Raw genomic sequence first — 17,777 nt, forward strand, 5'->3', positions numbered from 1 at the left:
AATATTGGGATTTGATAGTTTTCATATTTCTTTCGCCATCTAGTGGCCACTTGTGTTATCACAGCCTCTGAGGCTACAGATACATAATAGCAGTGATCCCTCTGCCGCCATCTAGAGGCCACCTCTTGCATCACAGATTTGTCCCCTTCGGCACTCCGTAGTCGCCTATTTATAGCCTGGTGAGCACGTGCACTTCCTCTGTCTGCTCGGCCTGTGGAGGGGAGCGGAGCTGTGGAGTCCGGGGGCTGCTGGGTGAGTGTCCTGCGGGGGGCTGTAGTGTTGTCAGGGGTATATAGGGGTGAAGGGCTTTATGTTTTGTGTGTTCAGGGTGGATTGAGTTGCTCCTTTTGTTCTGTTTGTCCTCTGTATTTTTGGAACTACAAGTCTCAACATGCCCCTGGAGTTTGTAGTTTGCCCCTGGGAGTGCCATATTTATGGTGGGGTGGGGGTATTTTTGCCCCTAGAGGCGTTGCAGACATGACCCTGGTTTCGTGTTTGTGTCATTAGGTGGCATAGAGGGACATGGCCATGCGCTACACTTGGTGCCCGCTGTATGGACACCAGGAATGGTCTTCAGCCTGACATGTGCTGAGTGCTGCGCTATGATTACAGCTCTGGCAGTCACGGGACACAAGTCCTTAGATTCTTGTGTTTTAGTCTTGGATTGCCCTAACACTTTCCTATCCACAGCCCTTGCATTGTACTATGAGGATGATGGTGGTTGTAGTCTGCTGCTGACGAATGACTTTTATTCCTGCAGGATGGAGGCCGCATTGACCCCCCCCCCCCCTCGACTGGTTTGGCAGGTACAATTCTTATCTTGATTTCGGTTTCTCCTTGCCCCTAGAGGCGTTGCAGACATGACCCTGGTTTCATGTTTGTGTCATTAGGTGGCATAGAGGGACACGGCTGCGTCTACGCTCGGTGCTCACTATGTGGGTACTAAGAATGATTTCCAGCCGGACATCTGTGTAGTCTTACATTGTGGAGTGTACAGAGCCCCCTCCCCATATTGTTTCACTACTACAGTATCCATAGCTTAGATTTGTTCACAAGGTTATAGGTGAATGCTATGGTGGACCTCCAACTTCAGTATCTCAGCCCGCCTGTGTGCCCATACAGGGGGAGTCGGTATTATAACTACCTGGGTAATGGCCCCACACAGTATGAAATGGTCTACAGTAGTCCTCCTCCCCACAAAGCAGTCATCGCTCACTAACTGCTAATCCTGTACCAGATTCCCCATTAGTGAGCGATCCGGGTGACCGCATGTGTGCTATAGGTTCGCCATCACTGCCCTAGGTAAAGGTCACTTGGGGGGCGACACCAACTTGGCCAAAAAACAGTCTCATTTAGCCCTCACAGTTTGAGTTGGGGGCTGTGTGACTTTGCCAGGTAATGGCGGCTTCACCTGCACAACATGTCGGGATCCCCGTGTGTGGGTATTGCACTCGTGTACCCAATGCAGGACGCTGTATCAGAGTTGCCTACCTTGTATGTTGTTATGGATAGCAGCTGTATAATGGGACCTTCCAGTTTTTCGATAAGGCCCACCCCCCCTTGTGTAGGACGTGTACAGGATAGTTTAGCTGCTCTTATGCTGCTGCGTTGTCTCTGCTGTAACAGTTCGGTCACTTGTCATGTCTTGTTCCTACAGGTTGGACGCTGTGTCCCTGGAGCGCCGCTCTTCAGGTATGTCTGCCTTATTTTCAGAGTTCTTCTTGCCCCTAGAGGCGTTGCAGACATGACCCTGGTTTCATGTCTGTGTCATTAGGTGGCATAGAGTGATGCGGCTGCGTCTACGCTCGGTGCTCGCTATGTGGGTACTAAGAATGATTTCCAGCTGGACATGTGCTGAATGCCCACCAGGGGGCGCTGGTGCTCTGCTGATTATCTCGTATACCTTAGTACTCTCTATATTTGGGGTGATGTCTCATATGTCTTTCCCCTTCTTTTCAGGATGATGCCCCCTGTACCAGGATGTGGTGAGGAGTAGACGGGGGTCTTGTCTGACACGGGTGGCCTCTTCCTTGCAGGATTTGGGGAGCTCTCATCTGCTGGGGCCGCTCGTTTATTCCATCACTAGTGCAGTAGTGGATTATGGTGAATGTCTGTGGCAGCTCAGAGGGATACAAATGGTTAAAGGGGCCATCACCGCACTGACGCTCACAAGATTCTGGTGCAGGGTCTGTGTGTTTTGGGTTTTCAGGCTGGTTCTGACCCAGGGTCACTTGTCTGATAACTGGCTCTCCTCTGCCTGGTCCTTTGTATATTGCAGGGGCTGACAAATGTGAATTTGCTTTTAAACTGAATTAGTCTGTAAGCGCCCCCCCCCCTTCCCCTAGTATACCAAGAAATGGGGAGAGAAGGGCGCCGGACACATGACCCAGGGTCAGTAGCCGCATATTCAGTCCCCTGGGCTTTGGGGTTCAATTTAGACTTGAAGCTAAGTATTTATGCTTGGTTAGACTCTTCTAAATAAAGAAAGTCAAGTGTTATATACCCCCTAGTGGTGACTGTATAATCTGTATGTAGTGAGCTCCTCCTAGTGGTGACTGTATGATCTGTATATGTAGTGAGCTCCCCCTAGTGGTGACTGTATGATCTGTATATGTAGTGAGCTCCTCCTAGTGGTGACTGTATGATCTGTATATGTAGTGAGCTCCCCCTAGTGGTGACTGTATGATCTGTATGTAGTGAGCTCCCCCTAGTGGTGACTGTATAATCTGTATGTAGTGAGCTCCCCCTAGTGGTGACTGTATGATCTGTATATGTAGTGAGCTCCTCCTAGTGGTGACTGTATAATCTGGAGTCCATGACTCTGCTCAGTGGTTCCACCTTGTGGCAATGTTATGTGTTTCCTGTTTTCAATAAAGTTTTATAAATCGGCGTTGGCTTCTGTGTATCTGCTTTATTTACAAATCTGCTCATCTTGGCTCCAGGTCTGGTGATGACCAGTCAGATATGGGTGAGGGGTATTGGGGGGGGGGGGGGGGGGGGGGGGGGGGGCTTCTCCAGCCAGGGCCTCTCTGTAGTGTCTTAGAACTTCATATATTTGTTGCTCGGAGCCCCCAGACTGTATTGTAGGATTGGTCTGCCTGTGACCTCCTGCCATGATGCTCTTGGTTGGGGGGAGTCTTACATTGGGGGTGCTGGCTCACACCTGGCAGATACCCCGCACAAGCAGCTGCCTCGCTGATGACTTGTCGCAGGCTGACGGAGCGATGGCTGGTGTGAAGATAAATAGCCTGGCAGGCTCCGGCACCGCAGAACGCTGGGAAATTTCCCTCATTAATCTGGAATTATTGGGGCCAAAGGTGTTATTAGCCCAGCGGCTGGCGGCAAAATGAAGCAGTTAATTGCTAAAAGTCATGACTAATGGAAGAGTGTCCTAAAAGAATCTTAATGAGATTTCCCACAGAGGCGGTGAAATCCTGGAAGAAACGTTCATGTGCACCTGTAGTCACAGAACAGACACCGGCGGGTGGTGGGCGGCTCTAACAGTGGGCAGGTGGTCACCTCCAGAGCACCAGGACCTATACAGTCACATGTGTCCTGCTCATGATCTATGGGGCAGCTGGGTGAGAACCCTGCCCTGTGTATAACCTATAAAGCCTTGCACTGATCTGTATGTTCTAATGGATCATTATATTGGGTAGGGGGTCTATCATTCCTCTACTATTGTGAGTGGTGATGATCAGTTCCTGTGACCTCTATGCAGGTCTGCATGAATTTTCCTCTCCAGGGTATCGCATGAGAATTTTCTGCTCCTGGGGAGAAATTTCCATAATATAATGCTCTGTAGGTTACGGCTGGGTTCACATGTGACTTCTGTCTCCATATGACATGTATGCAGCAGGGCTGCTCTGTACATATACTAAATGTTCTGGCCCTGTGGGGATAACGTCTTTCCTTAGGAAGAGACCACCTTCTCAGGTGTGTGGAGACTTATACAGCCATAGTTGCTCCACTGCAAAGGAACATGGGAAGAATATGCGAATCATCTGTCTCCCAAGATGTAAACAGGGCCTTGTGACCCTGCATTATATATAGTCCCATATAGCACAGTATACAGGACACCTGGACTCCAACCACGATGGATCACAGGGAGCCCTGGCCCCATTCAGGTCACCTGCGGACTGGATTTTCTGGACAGGTGTTGCCCATTGTTTGGAGCCAAGTCCAGGAGGGTCTTATAGATATAATGGGCATCACTTCCCCTCTAGGATTCGCACTTGGTCAGCTATGTCTTATCGGTGCAGACCACATGGGGCGCTATCGGGAGGATGTGTCTGATCCGATTAGTATCTGCACTTAATAAGCTGCCATTCGCATGTAATGGTCTCTAGTGTGCCCCCCTGTCTGCCATTTCAGGCCACTGCCCTTGTGGATATCTGAGATGCGTTATCTTGAGCTAGTTACATCCTATTTGGTGTGGAGGAGCGGCAGGTACTACTACTCCCAGCATGGAATAGTTCTAGGCCTGATTACAGTGCACTGCTCTAGAATAGATGGGAGTCTGTGGCTGCAGTACCTCAGTGTTACCACGTGAGGGCAGTGCTGTGCCACCAATCTCGGCGGTGCAGTCAGATTCTGCAGGTCGCCTCCTGGTCTGAATTGTGTGTTAATGTCTCTGTTTGCTGTCAGTGACTGGAAATCTTAATAGTTTTCATCCCTGTCTCCTGATTTTTTTTTTTTTTTGCTGCCCCACGTTAGGACAGATGATGATTTATTCACATACAGCAAGCATAACTGCACACCCCTACATCAGTACAAGGGCCCTGTGCACAACATTACGCGTATGACTGACCACACATGGACTTTATGGGGGCCCACACCAGTCCCAGGAATTTCGGGGGATCTTTCGGACAGACGTATATTTTAGTTGCATAAGTTTGCACCAGAATTCTGCTGTGTGAATTGCCCCTTACAGCGGATTTGCCCCCTTAGCACCATTCATTTACAGATTACATCCACCACCAATATCTGATCCCTAAAATTTTCACCATTACTAACAACCATGTTTGCTATGCAGCGCCCCCTTCAGCTTCTTACCATTACAGCACCTCTTCCCACCTGAATGAGGTTATTTGGGCACAAGTACACGGACTGTGAGGACACTGTTGGGGTCCTGGCCCCCCATTATTATGACCATCTGTTATGTGATACTGGTGTATTGGTGGGATCAGTCATCTATCGGGGTATATCTGAGCGCACCCACCACTCTGCTGGCCACAGGGTACTCCCCTTCAGCTGTACTCTGCCGCCTCATCCATGGCGGTGGTGCAGCTTCATCCTGTTATTACGGTATTTGAAGTAGACCATTGTGGCCCCTCACCAAGCTGAGTGGTGGGCTGCTGCTGATCACTGATCTGATGGCCTATGCCCCTTAATGAGTGAGCCCCATCCTCCAGCACTAGGTGGCCTATGCCCCTTTAATCCGTGAGCCCCATCCTCCAGCGCTGGGTGGCCTATGCCCCTTTAATAAGTGAGCCCCATCCTCCAGCGCTGGGTGGCCTATGCCCCTTTAATCTGTTAGCCCCATCCTCCAGCGCTGGGTGGCCTATGCCCCTTTAATCCGTTAGCCCCATCCTCCAGCGCTGGGTGGCCTATGCCCCTTTAATCCGTGACGTCAGCTCCTTCACCGCTGGAGTGGTCTTGGCTTCTTTCCGTTGTGTCGCTGCTCTCAGGTATAAAGGGGCTTATAAATGGCCGCCCTTTCATTACCAGGCACCGGCGTTCAGCGTTGCCATAGAAATAATTTTCCGTAGCATAATCTGAACAGCGTTGATCCGGAGTCACTGAGCTGTGCCGCTGTGTCCTATCTGTGAATGTGAGGCCGCCTAACAGATAAGAGACACCTTAGTCACACCGGGTAGGTACGTGTTCAGGTGTCGCCATGGACGTGGGCTCCTCCATGAGGGATGAGCTGACGCCGCCGCCTCCAGCTTGTGTGAGGTGTTTGTGGATAATGGTGACAGAATAAAGAGGTTTACAGAAGGAAAAAATCTCCGGGACGTGTCACATAAAAGCTTTTAATTTACATGTAAATTGCCGGCTGGAAACTGTGCTGACAATTCCAGCAGCTGCAGGCGCCATGGAGGGATGTGGGAGCCTGCGGGAGTGATTATCGGGGCTGGCGCGCTTCGCTGTTGGCTGCATGGAGGAAGCATGGTGTCTGCAAACCTGGCCATAGACAGTACAAACCTTCACCTGAGGTGCCGGACATGAACAAGTACTGACCGCTACAATGACATACGCCACAAGCGGTAAACACAGCAGATAATGGACCTACCCTTAAAGGGGAAGTCCAGACTTACTTTACTGCCAGCTCTGATCTTAGGCGTAGAGACACAGCTGTACACTGGGCAGGAAGGTAACCATGCGATGGGTCGTATTCTAATAGTACCCATGTATGATACCTGCTAAGGGTCACCTGACTGCGCCACGTGTGGCTGTATCTCTCCGTCCAGGCCTGGACAACCCCTTTAAAGGAGAGTTCCTCCTATATTTACCCTTTGACATAGTAGATCTTAAGACCACTTATATGACCTTTGTAGGGCACTGTTGGACTTTTGGGGTCCCAAAACATCCGCCTGTAAGACTGTAATCACTGCCTTGTACTTGGTAAGTAGCCCAGGGATGTTACCCTGTGATATGTCTATAAGTCTAGTGGCCTACCTCAGATATTGGTACCATCTACGGCCAGCATCCTGTAGCCATACATATGATATGTAGGTTGGCAGATGTGGCCAGTCTTGGTGACATCTTGCAGCCATGTAGGGTCTATGATCCACCATGGACATAAGACTTGGCTGTAGATGCCACCACTACTGGCTGGATCCACCACCAGCTCTGATGTTCGCAGCTTGAGACTCCAGTTAGGAATATTTGGTATTTGAGATCTTTTTCCACAGCAAGGTCTTGAGATTGTTTAGGACCAGTGAATGGTGGACTTCCATCTGACTGGCAAGTCCGCTGAGGGTCATACAAGTCCGCAGCTGTTTCTGCAGCTCCTCCCTCAGGTCTGCGGGCGAGCCGTACAGCAGGTATTCCTGCAGCAGTTTACAGGCCTTGGCCAAGTTTGGCTGGATCACATCATTTTTACACTGTTTCATGAGTTTGTCGCAGGCGGCGGTGCAGTCTCTGCCATATGTACAGTCCGAGTTCTGCTCGCAGTGGCGCCCCTTCAGGAAGCCTTTGATAGTCATTTCGGTAGCCACCTTCCTCAGGTCCACCACCTTGAAGTCGTACTTCTCATTGTACCCAATGTTCTTGAAGCTGGTTTCACAGATGAAGAAACTTCCATAAGTCCCGTGGAAAATTTCCTCCACAAATTCCAATAGTCCAATGGCAATTTTAGCTCTTCTGGGCCAGGCGGGAGCGAACCACTGGTGGACGAGTCTGTGCACAGGATAAGGGAGGAGGTTCTGTAGGAAACTGGGCATCTGAGTGCCATACAGGGAGTCGTGAGGGATCTTCTCGGTGACGTAGAGGTCGCCACAATGGCCGAGGAGCTGAGACGTGTGCTCCTTCTCGTGTAACGAGAGAATGAGAAGAAATTCATTCAGTTGCAGTAAGGCCCAAATTGATTTGGCTTCTGCCAAAGACACTTTACCATCATCATTTACATCTGCCATGGTTAAAATCCGGTTGACCAGGGCTGTTAGTGACGTCTGGTCTCCCAAATTAGCCTGTAACGATAGAGAACAGATACCATAAGGCAAAAGGTTTTAGCAGTGAGGACAGAGAAAGATGATAAAACAGGATCAGTTTCCACTGGACAGAACCAAGCGTCTAGGCCTGGCTATATGCTGTAGGTATCCTTAGGCCAAGCACTCGTGGTCATGCACCAATCCTCCTGACTACCTCCCAAACCTTCATTCCCCTGATATCTGTCATTGGTGTACAGTCAGGGCCATCCCATAAAACGCTGTTCCTGCCCTACTACAATATACTAATGTTGTGTCATTATAGGGGTAACATCCCCTTGGCTGGCAGCCATAACCCCTGGGGGACAGGTGACGGATTTCCTCATGCTCTGCTATATATGTGTGCTCTCCTGACTATATACATGATGGGCTCTGCCTCCATTCACAGCGTACCCCATTCTCACCTTCAGGAAGTTCAGAAGCATCTCCTTGAACTCGTCCATGGACGTTCCTCTGGTGGGTTTATCAAACAGGACTAGTTCTCTCCGAGGGGCGGTGTCAGGGTTACTGTCCACTTTTAAAGTCTCCTCCACCCCGCACTTGATGATGACCTCTCTGTCCCTCCACAGTCCCCTGTAGACCTGCAGAAGACAAAAATGTTGAGGACATTACGGCTTTAGGTAAATCTATAGGTAAAGGTGCAGGACAGGGCGGGGGATGTGCCGCTTGGTTCAGTGTAGACATTCCTATAATGATAATCTGACTTGAGTGATCACTGAAGGGGGACAGACAAGAGGTCGCACCGATAGTCACCGACCATTGAAGTGAATGGGAGATATGAGAGCTGACAAGCCTCGCTATGTAACATGCAGACTGTCTGCTCCGGTATACACAACCACATGGGTAGTCACTGACTACTGCAGCTTCCTAACCAGAGAGGTGAATAGCTGCAGAATTTATACCACAAGATGGCGGAGTGTTTAGCCACCATGGACAGGGTTTTGGTTCCATTTGTCTATATTCTAGGTGTCAGTCCACGCACAGCAGATATTTTCGGGCTTACATCCTGGGTTTCTGTACATTGTCATACTCTGAATTCTGCAGCTACTTTACCCTGACTATTAGACCGGCCGATGACTATTCTGTGCTGATGCATATATACTTATAGGCTGACAGGAGTGACATCCACATTCACCTACACTGGAGAGGATTCTGGTTTATGACGTCATACCTGTTGGGTGGGCGAGGAGGACAAGCACTGGTGGAAGACCAGCGAGTGGTCATCACATAAGTCTTTGCAGGCGGAGCCCGAAATAATCCCCTTCTTGTACTGGTCGCACTGTAAGAAAGAAAAACCGTAGAGTTAGGGGTCGCTACACCAGGTTAGCAGAGTCAGACACCACCCCGTTCCCCCATCCCCCTCCTGCATACAGACATCTCTCAGTTTACCGTAAGGTCCCATGACAATATTCAGTAATTTTTCATTGCACTTTTATTTTGCCATCTTTAGCACCTCTGCTTGTGGCCAGTGAATGGACTGGTTTTAGGTTTTCTCTCCAGGTTGTGAGATGCTGCAGTAAAAGGTTTGCAGGATTTACATGAAGGATATTCTGCAATGGCGCTTTCTGCTTTCCTTCCCCGGGCACAGTACAGCCGCTCTATAGCAGAAGCTTCCTAACAGACTTCAATAAATAAATTAGTCCCAGCAGACGCGGGGTCAATACATTGTTATCAGTCCGTCTTTAACAGTAACCACCATCTGACAGACGCACAAGTACCTTAATTAAAACAGAGTGGCAGCCGGCCGGCCGCACAAGATCTGCCACAGCTTTAAGAGACAAAGCCATTTTCAACAGGCTCCACTTTAATTGCATTGCCGGCTTGGCCTGAGCTGCAGAATTGTCTGCAATATTGTCATCTGGTAATGGGGGACGGAGGGAAGGTGCTGCAGGTTGGAGGCCATGTCTGCAATACACTGAAATGTACATGAGCTGTGAAAATACAACAGATGGAATATGGAGCCGCCGGAGGGTTCAGCATAAAGCCCAGACACTGTGGAGGTGAGAAGCAGAGTCTTATTATCTACAAGGAACGGTGCACGACTACACTTCGCATCCCAAGGATACTCTGGTACATTGTGCGTCTTCTCACTCACTATGATCTGGGCAAACATCTGCCACTGTTTAATCATGTGCTGCCACCTACAGGTGGAGTTATAGAGCTAAAGTAGTAGTCCAGGCCAGGCACTCAGGGATCTCCTCCAGGCTCCGCCCCCCAGACTGTAGACAGGAAGTGACATAATAGCCGCCGCTCATTGGCTGTTGCAGAGTGACTTCCTCTTCCAGCCTTGGTCATTAGTGATGGACATCCGAGTGGCCGGATTGATTTCCAACCTGTTATATAACCCTACATAACCTCCAGCTATAAGATTCCCTCTGAAGTGTCAGAAAACGTGTAGTTCCCCTTTAAGGAGACTAGCACATGTCCCTATCTTGGTAGCATATAGTAAGGTATGTGCACCTGGTTTTATCCCTCCACGACCCTGACATCTTATCTGCAGGACAGGAGTGACATGGACAAAGGATTCATTGACCGACACTGGGAACCAGCTGAGAACAAAGCGGCCGAGTGTAACACGGTAATTTGGCTGCTTTAGAGGTTTCTGGCCTTTTCTCTGAGCCGCTGCTTCTACCTTCAAACAAAGCTGAACTTCATAGTGAACAATCGGCAGCAGCTCCAGATGTCTCCAACCCAACTAAAGTCCTAAAACAGAAGTCCCCGTATACCCCATGGCCGAGACATCAAAGTGTACAAGAAATAACAAAGGTAACAGTCACATATATCCCCAATAAGAGCCAAAGATCCAAGATTCAAAGAATAGTCTTCTACCTATGGCTTCCCACTAAACACTACAACTCCCAGCATGCGCTATCAAGCAAATGGTAACCTATCGTCATGGAAGATCCAGCCTGGGTGAATTCTCTGGATTTATGTCTCAGACCTTCCAAGGACCAAATGTTGTTATTATGTCCTAACAAATTGGTAAATCCAAGCTCAGATGAAGGACATCACACAACGGAGTCCACCGGGTCATTCTGTATTTACCAACAACTAGGCCAAAATGTAGGAGCCATGTGTAAAAAATGAAGGGCCATAGGAAATAAGGGGGTAAGAAACTGCCAGGTCCTGCTAATAACATGCCCTCGAGTAATTTATCACTAGTACGTGTGACCACTGCTATCATGGCAGAAGTTTTGGCAGTTTGCTGGTCTGGAACATACAGGTGTGTGTGTGTGTGTGTTAATCCCAAGGAGAAAAGATATCAGCACTGATCTTAGAGATGCAGTTGATGCCGTCCTTCTGGGAAGGGTTATATAAGGCCATTTCCGAACACTATGAAGTCGCCATTTTACATTGGAAGAAAATTCAAGACAGGTGGCAATCTTCTCAGGAATGGACGTCCTAGCAAATTCACCTCAAGACCAGCCCATGTGATGCTTAGAGAAATGTATGAACAAGTATGGCTTGTCTGGAGGAATAACATGACAGCGCGTCTTATATTTGTAAAGCTGCATGTGAACAAACCACAAGACTTCTTTGGACAGAGGAGACCAAAGTAGAGACGTTTGGCCATAATGTCCAGTGCCACGTCTAGTGAAAACCACAGCCAGTGTTGGCACAAACACCTTATAGCACAGTGGTTCTTAACCTTGTTTGAGGTACTGAACCCACCAGTTTCATATGCACATTCACCAAACCCTTCTTTAGTGATAAATCAAATATGATTTATTTCCAAATTCAAGACATAGGTAAATGTTTTTTTACTGGCACACAAAATGAACCATGCCTAGGGACTAGGGTCGATCAAACCCTGGTTAAGAACCACTGTTATTGCGACTGTGATTTGAGCTTGTTCATCTCCTCTGTATAATAAAGAGCTGGTCATAGACCTGAGTACAGCAACAAATGTACAACAGAGTGGACAAAATGGAGAAGAATCGGTGACAGTGCAGACCCCGACCCAATAGAAACGCAGTAGAGATCTGAGCAGAAACCAATGTGAACAAACATCAATTACTGTAACTAACGTTGTAATGAGAAGTCAGACGAAATTCCTCCAGAACAATGTGAGAGATGGATAAAGTCATCCAGAAAACCAGGATGTCAGGTCACTGCTGTATAGTTGGATCTACATGGTATTGATTCATGGGGGGCACTTACTTTATCACACATGGCGTGTCCATTTTGGCATTGTTTTTGGTAAATAATGCCCCAGTGGGATGTCCTGAGGTGAGGTTGGATTTGTAAGACCTTCTAAGGAGCAGATGGTTTTATTATGTGCTGATACGTAAAGTCGGAGAATTCCCCGAAGGGCGGACGGCGGAGTTCTCTAGGTGCGAGAGAAGAAATGATGTATTGGTGTCTTGCCAGCTGTAGCAAAGCCATAACTCTCAGCATGCCAAGGAGTGTCAGGGTACGCTGGGAGTTATTGTCTTGTAACATCTGGCGAGCCACAGGTTGTACCCACTTGTCCTAAAGCATTAGGTAAATCCTTTTACGGCGATTCCAGGACTCGCATTTACAGTTTTGTTTTTTTTTGATATTTGAGAAAATTTACCAAGGAATTTGCAGCTCGGTTCATGTACTTGGAGGAGGAAGAGACAGAAAGGGGAACGAGATGAAGCTGCGGAGACTCCCAGATTCCCTTGCGCCTGGTCAGCAGCCAATACATGATGGAATTAAAGCCGCGTTTCGCAGCAGGTGTTTGGTGGCGATAAGTACGGCGCTCTGTCCGTGTTCCAGGATCACCTGGCGCGCTCACTGAAGTGGATTGAGTCTCAGCGCTCTTGAATAAGCAGCTTCTTATGGAACATAAAATGCCAAAAAAATGAAAATGGGCCTAATCCTCTAATAAAATCCATCAAACATACGGCGCGCACAAAGACCGAACAGATGAAGCAGCATTAGGTGAAGCATCCAGAAAGGCGTCCGCCCTTCTCATGTCTCATCCGCTTTACCTACAAACAATCAAAATACACAATTATCAAACGCCAAAGCGAAATCCTTTCCTGGTAACTCAGCTTTTCTGCTTTCTGCTGCATTGAACCAAGCTGGATATCAAAAAAGGCCGGCTCCTTGTAATGAATATTAATGACCGAGAACCACTTGTAAGAGCCGCGCGGCTCCCACAAGACACAATCTCTGGGTAATCTCATGAAAATACCCGCCTGCGTCACGAATCCTGCTTTACTGGAGATTTGGGGGTTTATTTTTGATGCAGTCAGAGCAGAAGACTGGCAGCAGCAATGGGAGATTGGGCAGGCAGGCGGGCATCCTCTGCTGGACAGGCACCAATGCCATCTGTCCTGGCCGCTCCGCTACCTGCTAATGGACCTGACAATTACCCTATATACTATAGTGGAGACATCGTACTTCATTTGGTCTTGTCAGAGCCGAAGCTTTAAGACCCGGGGCCCGAAACAAGATCTGAGCGGGGCCACTCATGTATTAGTGGGTGGTGTCAGGGAGGAGCAGGCAAGGGGGTGTGACTCACAGATCCAATCAGAACCACAAAGCCACGCCCCCTTCTGTTACTACCTGATAGCGCGATTCACATTCCCGCCCTCTGTTCTACCTTGTCCTGCTCACACAGCTGCAGTTTACACCAGTAGATCAGACCCATCCACAGAGAGGCGGACACAAAACACTAAACTTTTAATAAAGTTGCAGAACTTTGCAGTTAAAAAATTCCAAAAAACCCATCAAGACTGGGCGCACTGAAGAATGTATATATTTACTCCTGTATTTTGGGTCCCTGCCTGAGGCCTGTACACATAGAGGTGACCATACTGTGACAGGGCTCAGTCCTTACCGGAGGGTGGGATTCTGTGGGCTCAGAGCCTGTGTTTGTGTATATGGCGCCCCTTCCTCTGGCCTTGTATTTCCATGACAATGACAAGGACGGCCTCCCTGGAATTAGCGGGGGTTCATTACAACCTTATTATCCGATCATTAATCTTGCACATGGGCGGCTGGCGATGAATGCCGGCGTCTACGTGCTGTTGTCAGGAGACGGAGGCTCGCACAGCAGGTTGGTTGGCAGGAAGGAGACTTTACTAATTCCCCTCAGGTGCCGTTCACCTCAAAAATCACAGTTACCAGAACAGAACTGGCAGCGGGGTCAGCCGCAACGTCTGCGGGTATCTGACGGGCAATTAAAAGCGGACAGGCTGTCCAGGCAACCGCGCACTCATCTGCATATTATACTCAGCCTGATGGCGCTCGCTGCCACATGGCGGGGGATACAGTCTCTGCAGAAGTAAACACGGCCGGAGCGGGAAGTCAGAACGCAACAAACCGCAGACAGTAGATGGGCGCCAGCGAGGATCCAGAGTGACAGCAGGGATCAGAGGGCGAGCCGAAAATGTCACCATTACAAGAGGAGGAACGGAGAGCTGTGCGGCTCATGGAGACAGTATCACACAGGACAGGATTAGATACAGGATCACATCATAGGATTAGATACAGTATTACATATCATAGGATTAGATACAGGATCACACATCATAGGATTAGATACAGGATCACACATCATAGGATTATATACAGTATGACACATCATAGGATTAGATACAGGATCACATCATAGGATTAGATACAGTATTACATATCATAGGATTAGATACAGGATCACATCATAGGATTAGATACAGTATTACATATCATAGGATTAGATACAGGATCACACATCATAGGATTAGATACAGGATCACACATCATAGGATTAGATACAGGATCACATCATAGGATTAGATACAGGATCACATCATTGGTTATAGTCAGTGGTTTATCAGGCAGTATACCACAATATGCTTAGATACAGCAACAGTATTATGTATCATAGAATTAGATACAGTATCATACATCATAGAATTAGATACAGTATTACACATCATAAGATTAGATACAGTATTACACATCATAGGATTAGATACAGTATTACATATCATAGGATTAGATACACAACTCAGCAGATTTTAACTTTGCTTTGTTTTCCTAGCTCCTCCCATTACGCCGTTTATGATGAGCTGATTGGACTGCGGGGGATGCCATAGTAGGCTCCAGGAGATTATAATGTGCCAGATAGCAGACCGCGCCAGTCACAATGTACAATTATTGGTTGGGGCTGAATCCTTTACCCCAAGTGGCAGCGGAGAGAGCGGCATTACCATGGCGAACACCACAATGACGAGATCAGATTATCCCCAACGTCTGAGATCACAGGTCACAGAGAAGATGGAGGGAGAGACGTTTGCTGAAGTGCTGATGTCTGTCGGGTTCATGCGCGATGTTTACACAAAGCGCCAAGTCTTTTGGCGTCGTCTTTTCAGGGAAACAACTGAATCTCCTCAAAATCCTTTATAAGTCAGTGGATTTATGTACATCAGCGGGGACCGGATCTGTACCGACAAATCAATGGCAAGGTCGTGTCTGTACAACATCACAAAATCCGTCTCACGTACATGAATCACATGGAGGACTGCAGATAAGACAAGTACTAGGCGGGTGAGAATCAGGGTGTAATCCATATAAATAACTACATAGTATAGTGAGCGCAGCTCTGGGGTATAATACAGGATAAGTAATGTAATGTATGTACACGGTGACTGCACCAGCAGAATAGTGAGCGCAGCTCTGGTGTATAATACATGATAAGTAATGTAATGTAGGTACACAGTGACTGTACCAGCAGAATAGTGAGCGCAGCTCTGGAGTATAATACAGGATAAGTAATGTAATGTATGTACACAGTGACTGTACCAGCAGAATAGTGAGCGCAGCTCTGGTGTATAATACATGATAAGTAATGTAATGTAGGTACACAGTGACTGTACCAGCAGAATAGTGAGCGCAGCTCTGGAGTATAATACAGGATAAGTAATGTAATGTATGTACACAGTGACTGTACCAGCAGAATAGTGAGCGCAGCTCTGGTGTATAATACATGATAAGTAATGTAATGTAGGTACACAGTGACTGCACCAGCAGAATAGTGAGCGCAGCTCTGGAGCATAATACATGATAAGTAATCTATGTACACAGTGACTGCACCAGCAGAATAGTGAGCGCAGCTCTGGAGCATAATACAGGATAAGTAATGTAATGTATGTACACAGTGACTGCACCAGCAGAATAGTGAGCGCAGCTCTGGTGTATAATACATGATACGTAATGTAATGTAGGTACACAGTGACTGCACCAGCAGAATAGTGAGCGCAGCTCTGGAGCATAATACAGGATAAGTAATGTAATGTATGTACACAGTGACTGCACCAGCAGAATAGTGAGCGCAGCTCTGGAGTATAATACAGGATCAGTAATGTAATGTATGTACACAGTGACTGTACCAGCAGAATAGTGAGCGCAGCTCTGGAGTATAATACAGGATCAGTAATGTAATGTATGTACACAGTGACTGCACCAGCAGAATAGTGAGCGCAGCTCTGGAGTATAATACAGGATAAGTAATGTAATGTATGTACACAGTGACTGCACCAGCAGAATAGTGAGCGCAGCTCTGGAGTATAATACAGGATAAGTAATGTAATATATGTACACAGTGACTGCACCAGCAGAATAGTGAGCGCAGCTCTGGAGTATAATACAGGATAAGTAATGTAATGTATGTACACAGTGACTGTACCAGCAGAATAGTGAGCGCAGCTCTGGAGTATAATACAGGATAAGTAAATGTAATGTATGTACACAGTGACTGCACCAGCAGAATAGTGAGCGCAGCTCTGGAGTATAATACAGGATAAGTAATGTAATGTATGTACACAGTGACTGCACCAGCAGAATAGTGAGCGCAGTTCTGGAGTATATATAGATACTAGATATAATACTATAGATATAATATGTATACTAGATATAAATAATAGTACAATGCCCGTTATACCATTAATATTGTGGTTCAGTGATTGATCAAAAAGTGATCCCACAGTCTGGCTGACTGGGGTTGATTTGCCACTAATTCTCTTTAATGTCAGTCTCCTTTCTTGCCCTATAATGGGATTTCTGGCAGAGATTCAGTGAAGATACTTGGAGAATTCTTCGCTGCATCGGCCATTTATACTTTCAAAATGTACATGGAGGAAAAGAAAAAAAAAAGCGTTTTCCCTCCTAACAAAGCTTCAGATTTGCGCCGGCTTTTCCCGTACGGAGGATACAACGCCTCCTTTTTTTCCTAGAGTTTAATTGGTGGTTACTATGACAACAGGAGTATTATTTATCCTGGAGGTTTCTGAGTTTAAATACTTGTAGAGAAGAAAAACTGTCTTAAAGGGGCGTCACAGCAGGATGATGGCATGGATCCCTTTAATCAGCTGAGGAGGTTTTATCTTTTGTTCTCTGGTACAATTAGAGAAAATGGCAAAAACAGCTTAAAGGTGAATAATCTGCCGACAACGACCCCCCGGACCCCTCATATATACTGCCTATCGTTTCGCAATGGGTATAAACAGAACTCAGATTCCTCTGATGATGGCGCTATATAAGTAAGTGGAATATATAATATATAGATGTAGCCGCACATTACATACCCTGTAGTGAAGGGAAGTTATTGGACGCCAATGCCAGGAGCGCTGACAGACACATGCGCAGGTTCAGTACAGGCTTAGACAATATTGTAAAATGCACCAAAATCAGCTTTTAGACACATTTATGAAGAAAATGCAACAAACCAGTTTTCCAGCTCAACGAGGGCAGTGACGTAAAACTCGCCAACAATGTGCCAATACTTGGTAGAAGATCAGACAGGCAGTTCACATCACCTAAAATACATGCCAGGAAATTCTCGTTTGCGGGTCTGCGCACCCATTACACCCATTCTATACTGTTGATAAGGCAGGACCCCGCTCTTCTACCATGATGAATAATAAGCGTCTGTCACTCACAGCTATTGAAATCAATGGTTTGCCATGTTGGGTCTTAAGCATTTTTCTTGACAGAATCAGCAGTGTGAACTTGGTCTAAGGATGCCCCAGATTTATCATCCAGCAGCAGCCATTGTGATACACAAGAGACGTCAGGGAGAGCAGCAGCGCCAGTAATGGGGGCGCCGCT

The 17,777-nt window shown here is 47.4% G+C and overlaps 1 protein-coding gene and 3 non-coding genes across 4 annotated transcripts in view; 3 read left to right on the forward strand and 1 right to left on the reverse strand.

Moving 5' to 3' along the window:
• The first annotated feature begins 453 nt into the window (after positions 1-453).
• Positions 454-586, forward strand: LOC142185798 (small nucleolar RNA SNORA17). The gene has a single exon (XR_012711972.1). It is a non-coding gene; the product is annotated as a small nucleolar RNA SNORA17 (small nucleolar RNA).
• A 250-nt stretch (positions 587-836) lies between these two features.
• LOC142185796 (small nucleolar RNA SNORA17) lies at positions 837-968 on the forward strand. Its single transcript, XR_012711970.1, has one exon. It is a non-coding gene; the product is annotated as a small nucleolar RNA SNORA17 (small nucleolar RNA).
• Positions 969-1,720: 752 nt separating this feature from the next.
• LOC142185797 (small nucleolar RNA SNORA17) lies at positions 1,721-1,852 on the forward strand. The gene has a single exon (XR_012711971.1). It is a non-coding gene; the product is annotated as a small nucleolar RNA SNORA17 (small nucleolar RNA).
• Positions 1,853-6,661: 4,809 nt separating this feature from the next.
• The window catches only part of DIPK1B (divergent protein kinase domain 1B), a 62,153-nt gene continuing 51,037 nt past the window's right edge, over positions 6,662-17,777 (reverse strand). The window contains exons 4-6 of the mRNA XM_075260744.1: positions 8,884-8,991; positions 8,117-8,293; positions 6,662-7,694 (exon numbers count right to left, since the gene is read on the reverse strand). Coding sequence (XP_075116845.1) covers positions 6,882-7,694; positions 8,117-8,293; positions 8,884-8,991 — 1,098 coding nt within the window. The 3' untranslated portion in view covers positions 6,662-6,881. The remainder of the gene's footprint in view (positions 7,695-8,116; positions 8,294-8,883; positions 8,992-17,777) is intronic.

This window comes from Leptodactylus fuscus, chromosome 11, assembly GCF_031893055.1.
Source record: "Leptodactylus fuscus isolate aLepFus1 chromosome 11, aLepFus1.hap2, whole genome shotgun sequence".
Taxonomy (NCBI): Eukaryota; Metazoa; Chordata; class Amphibia; order Anura; family Leptodactylidae; genus Leptodactylus; species Leptodactylus fuscus.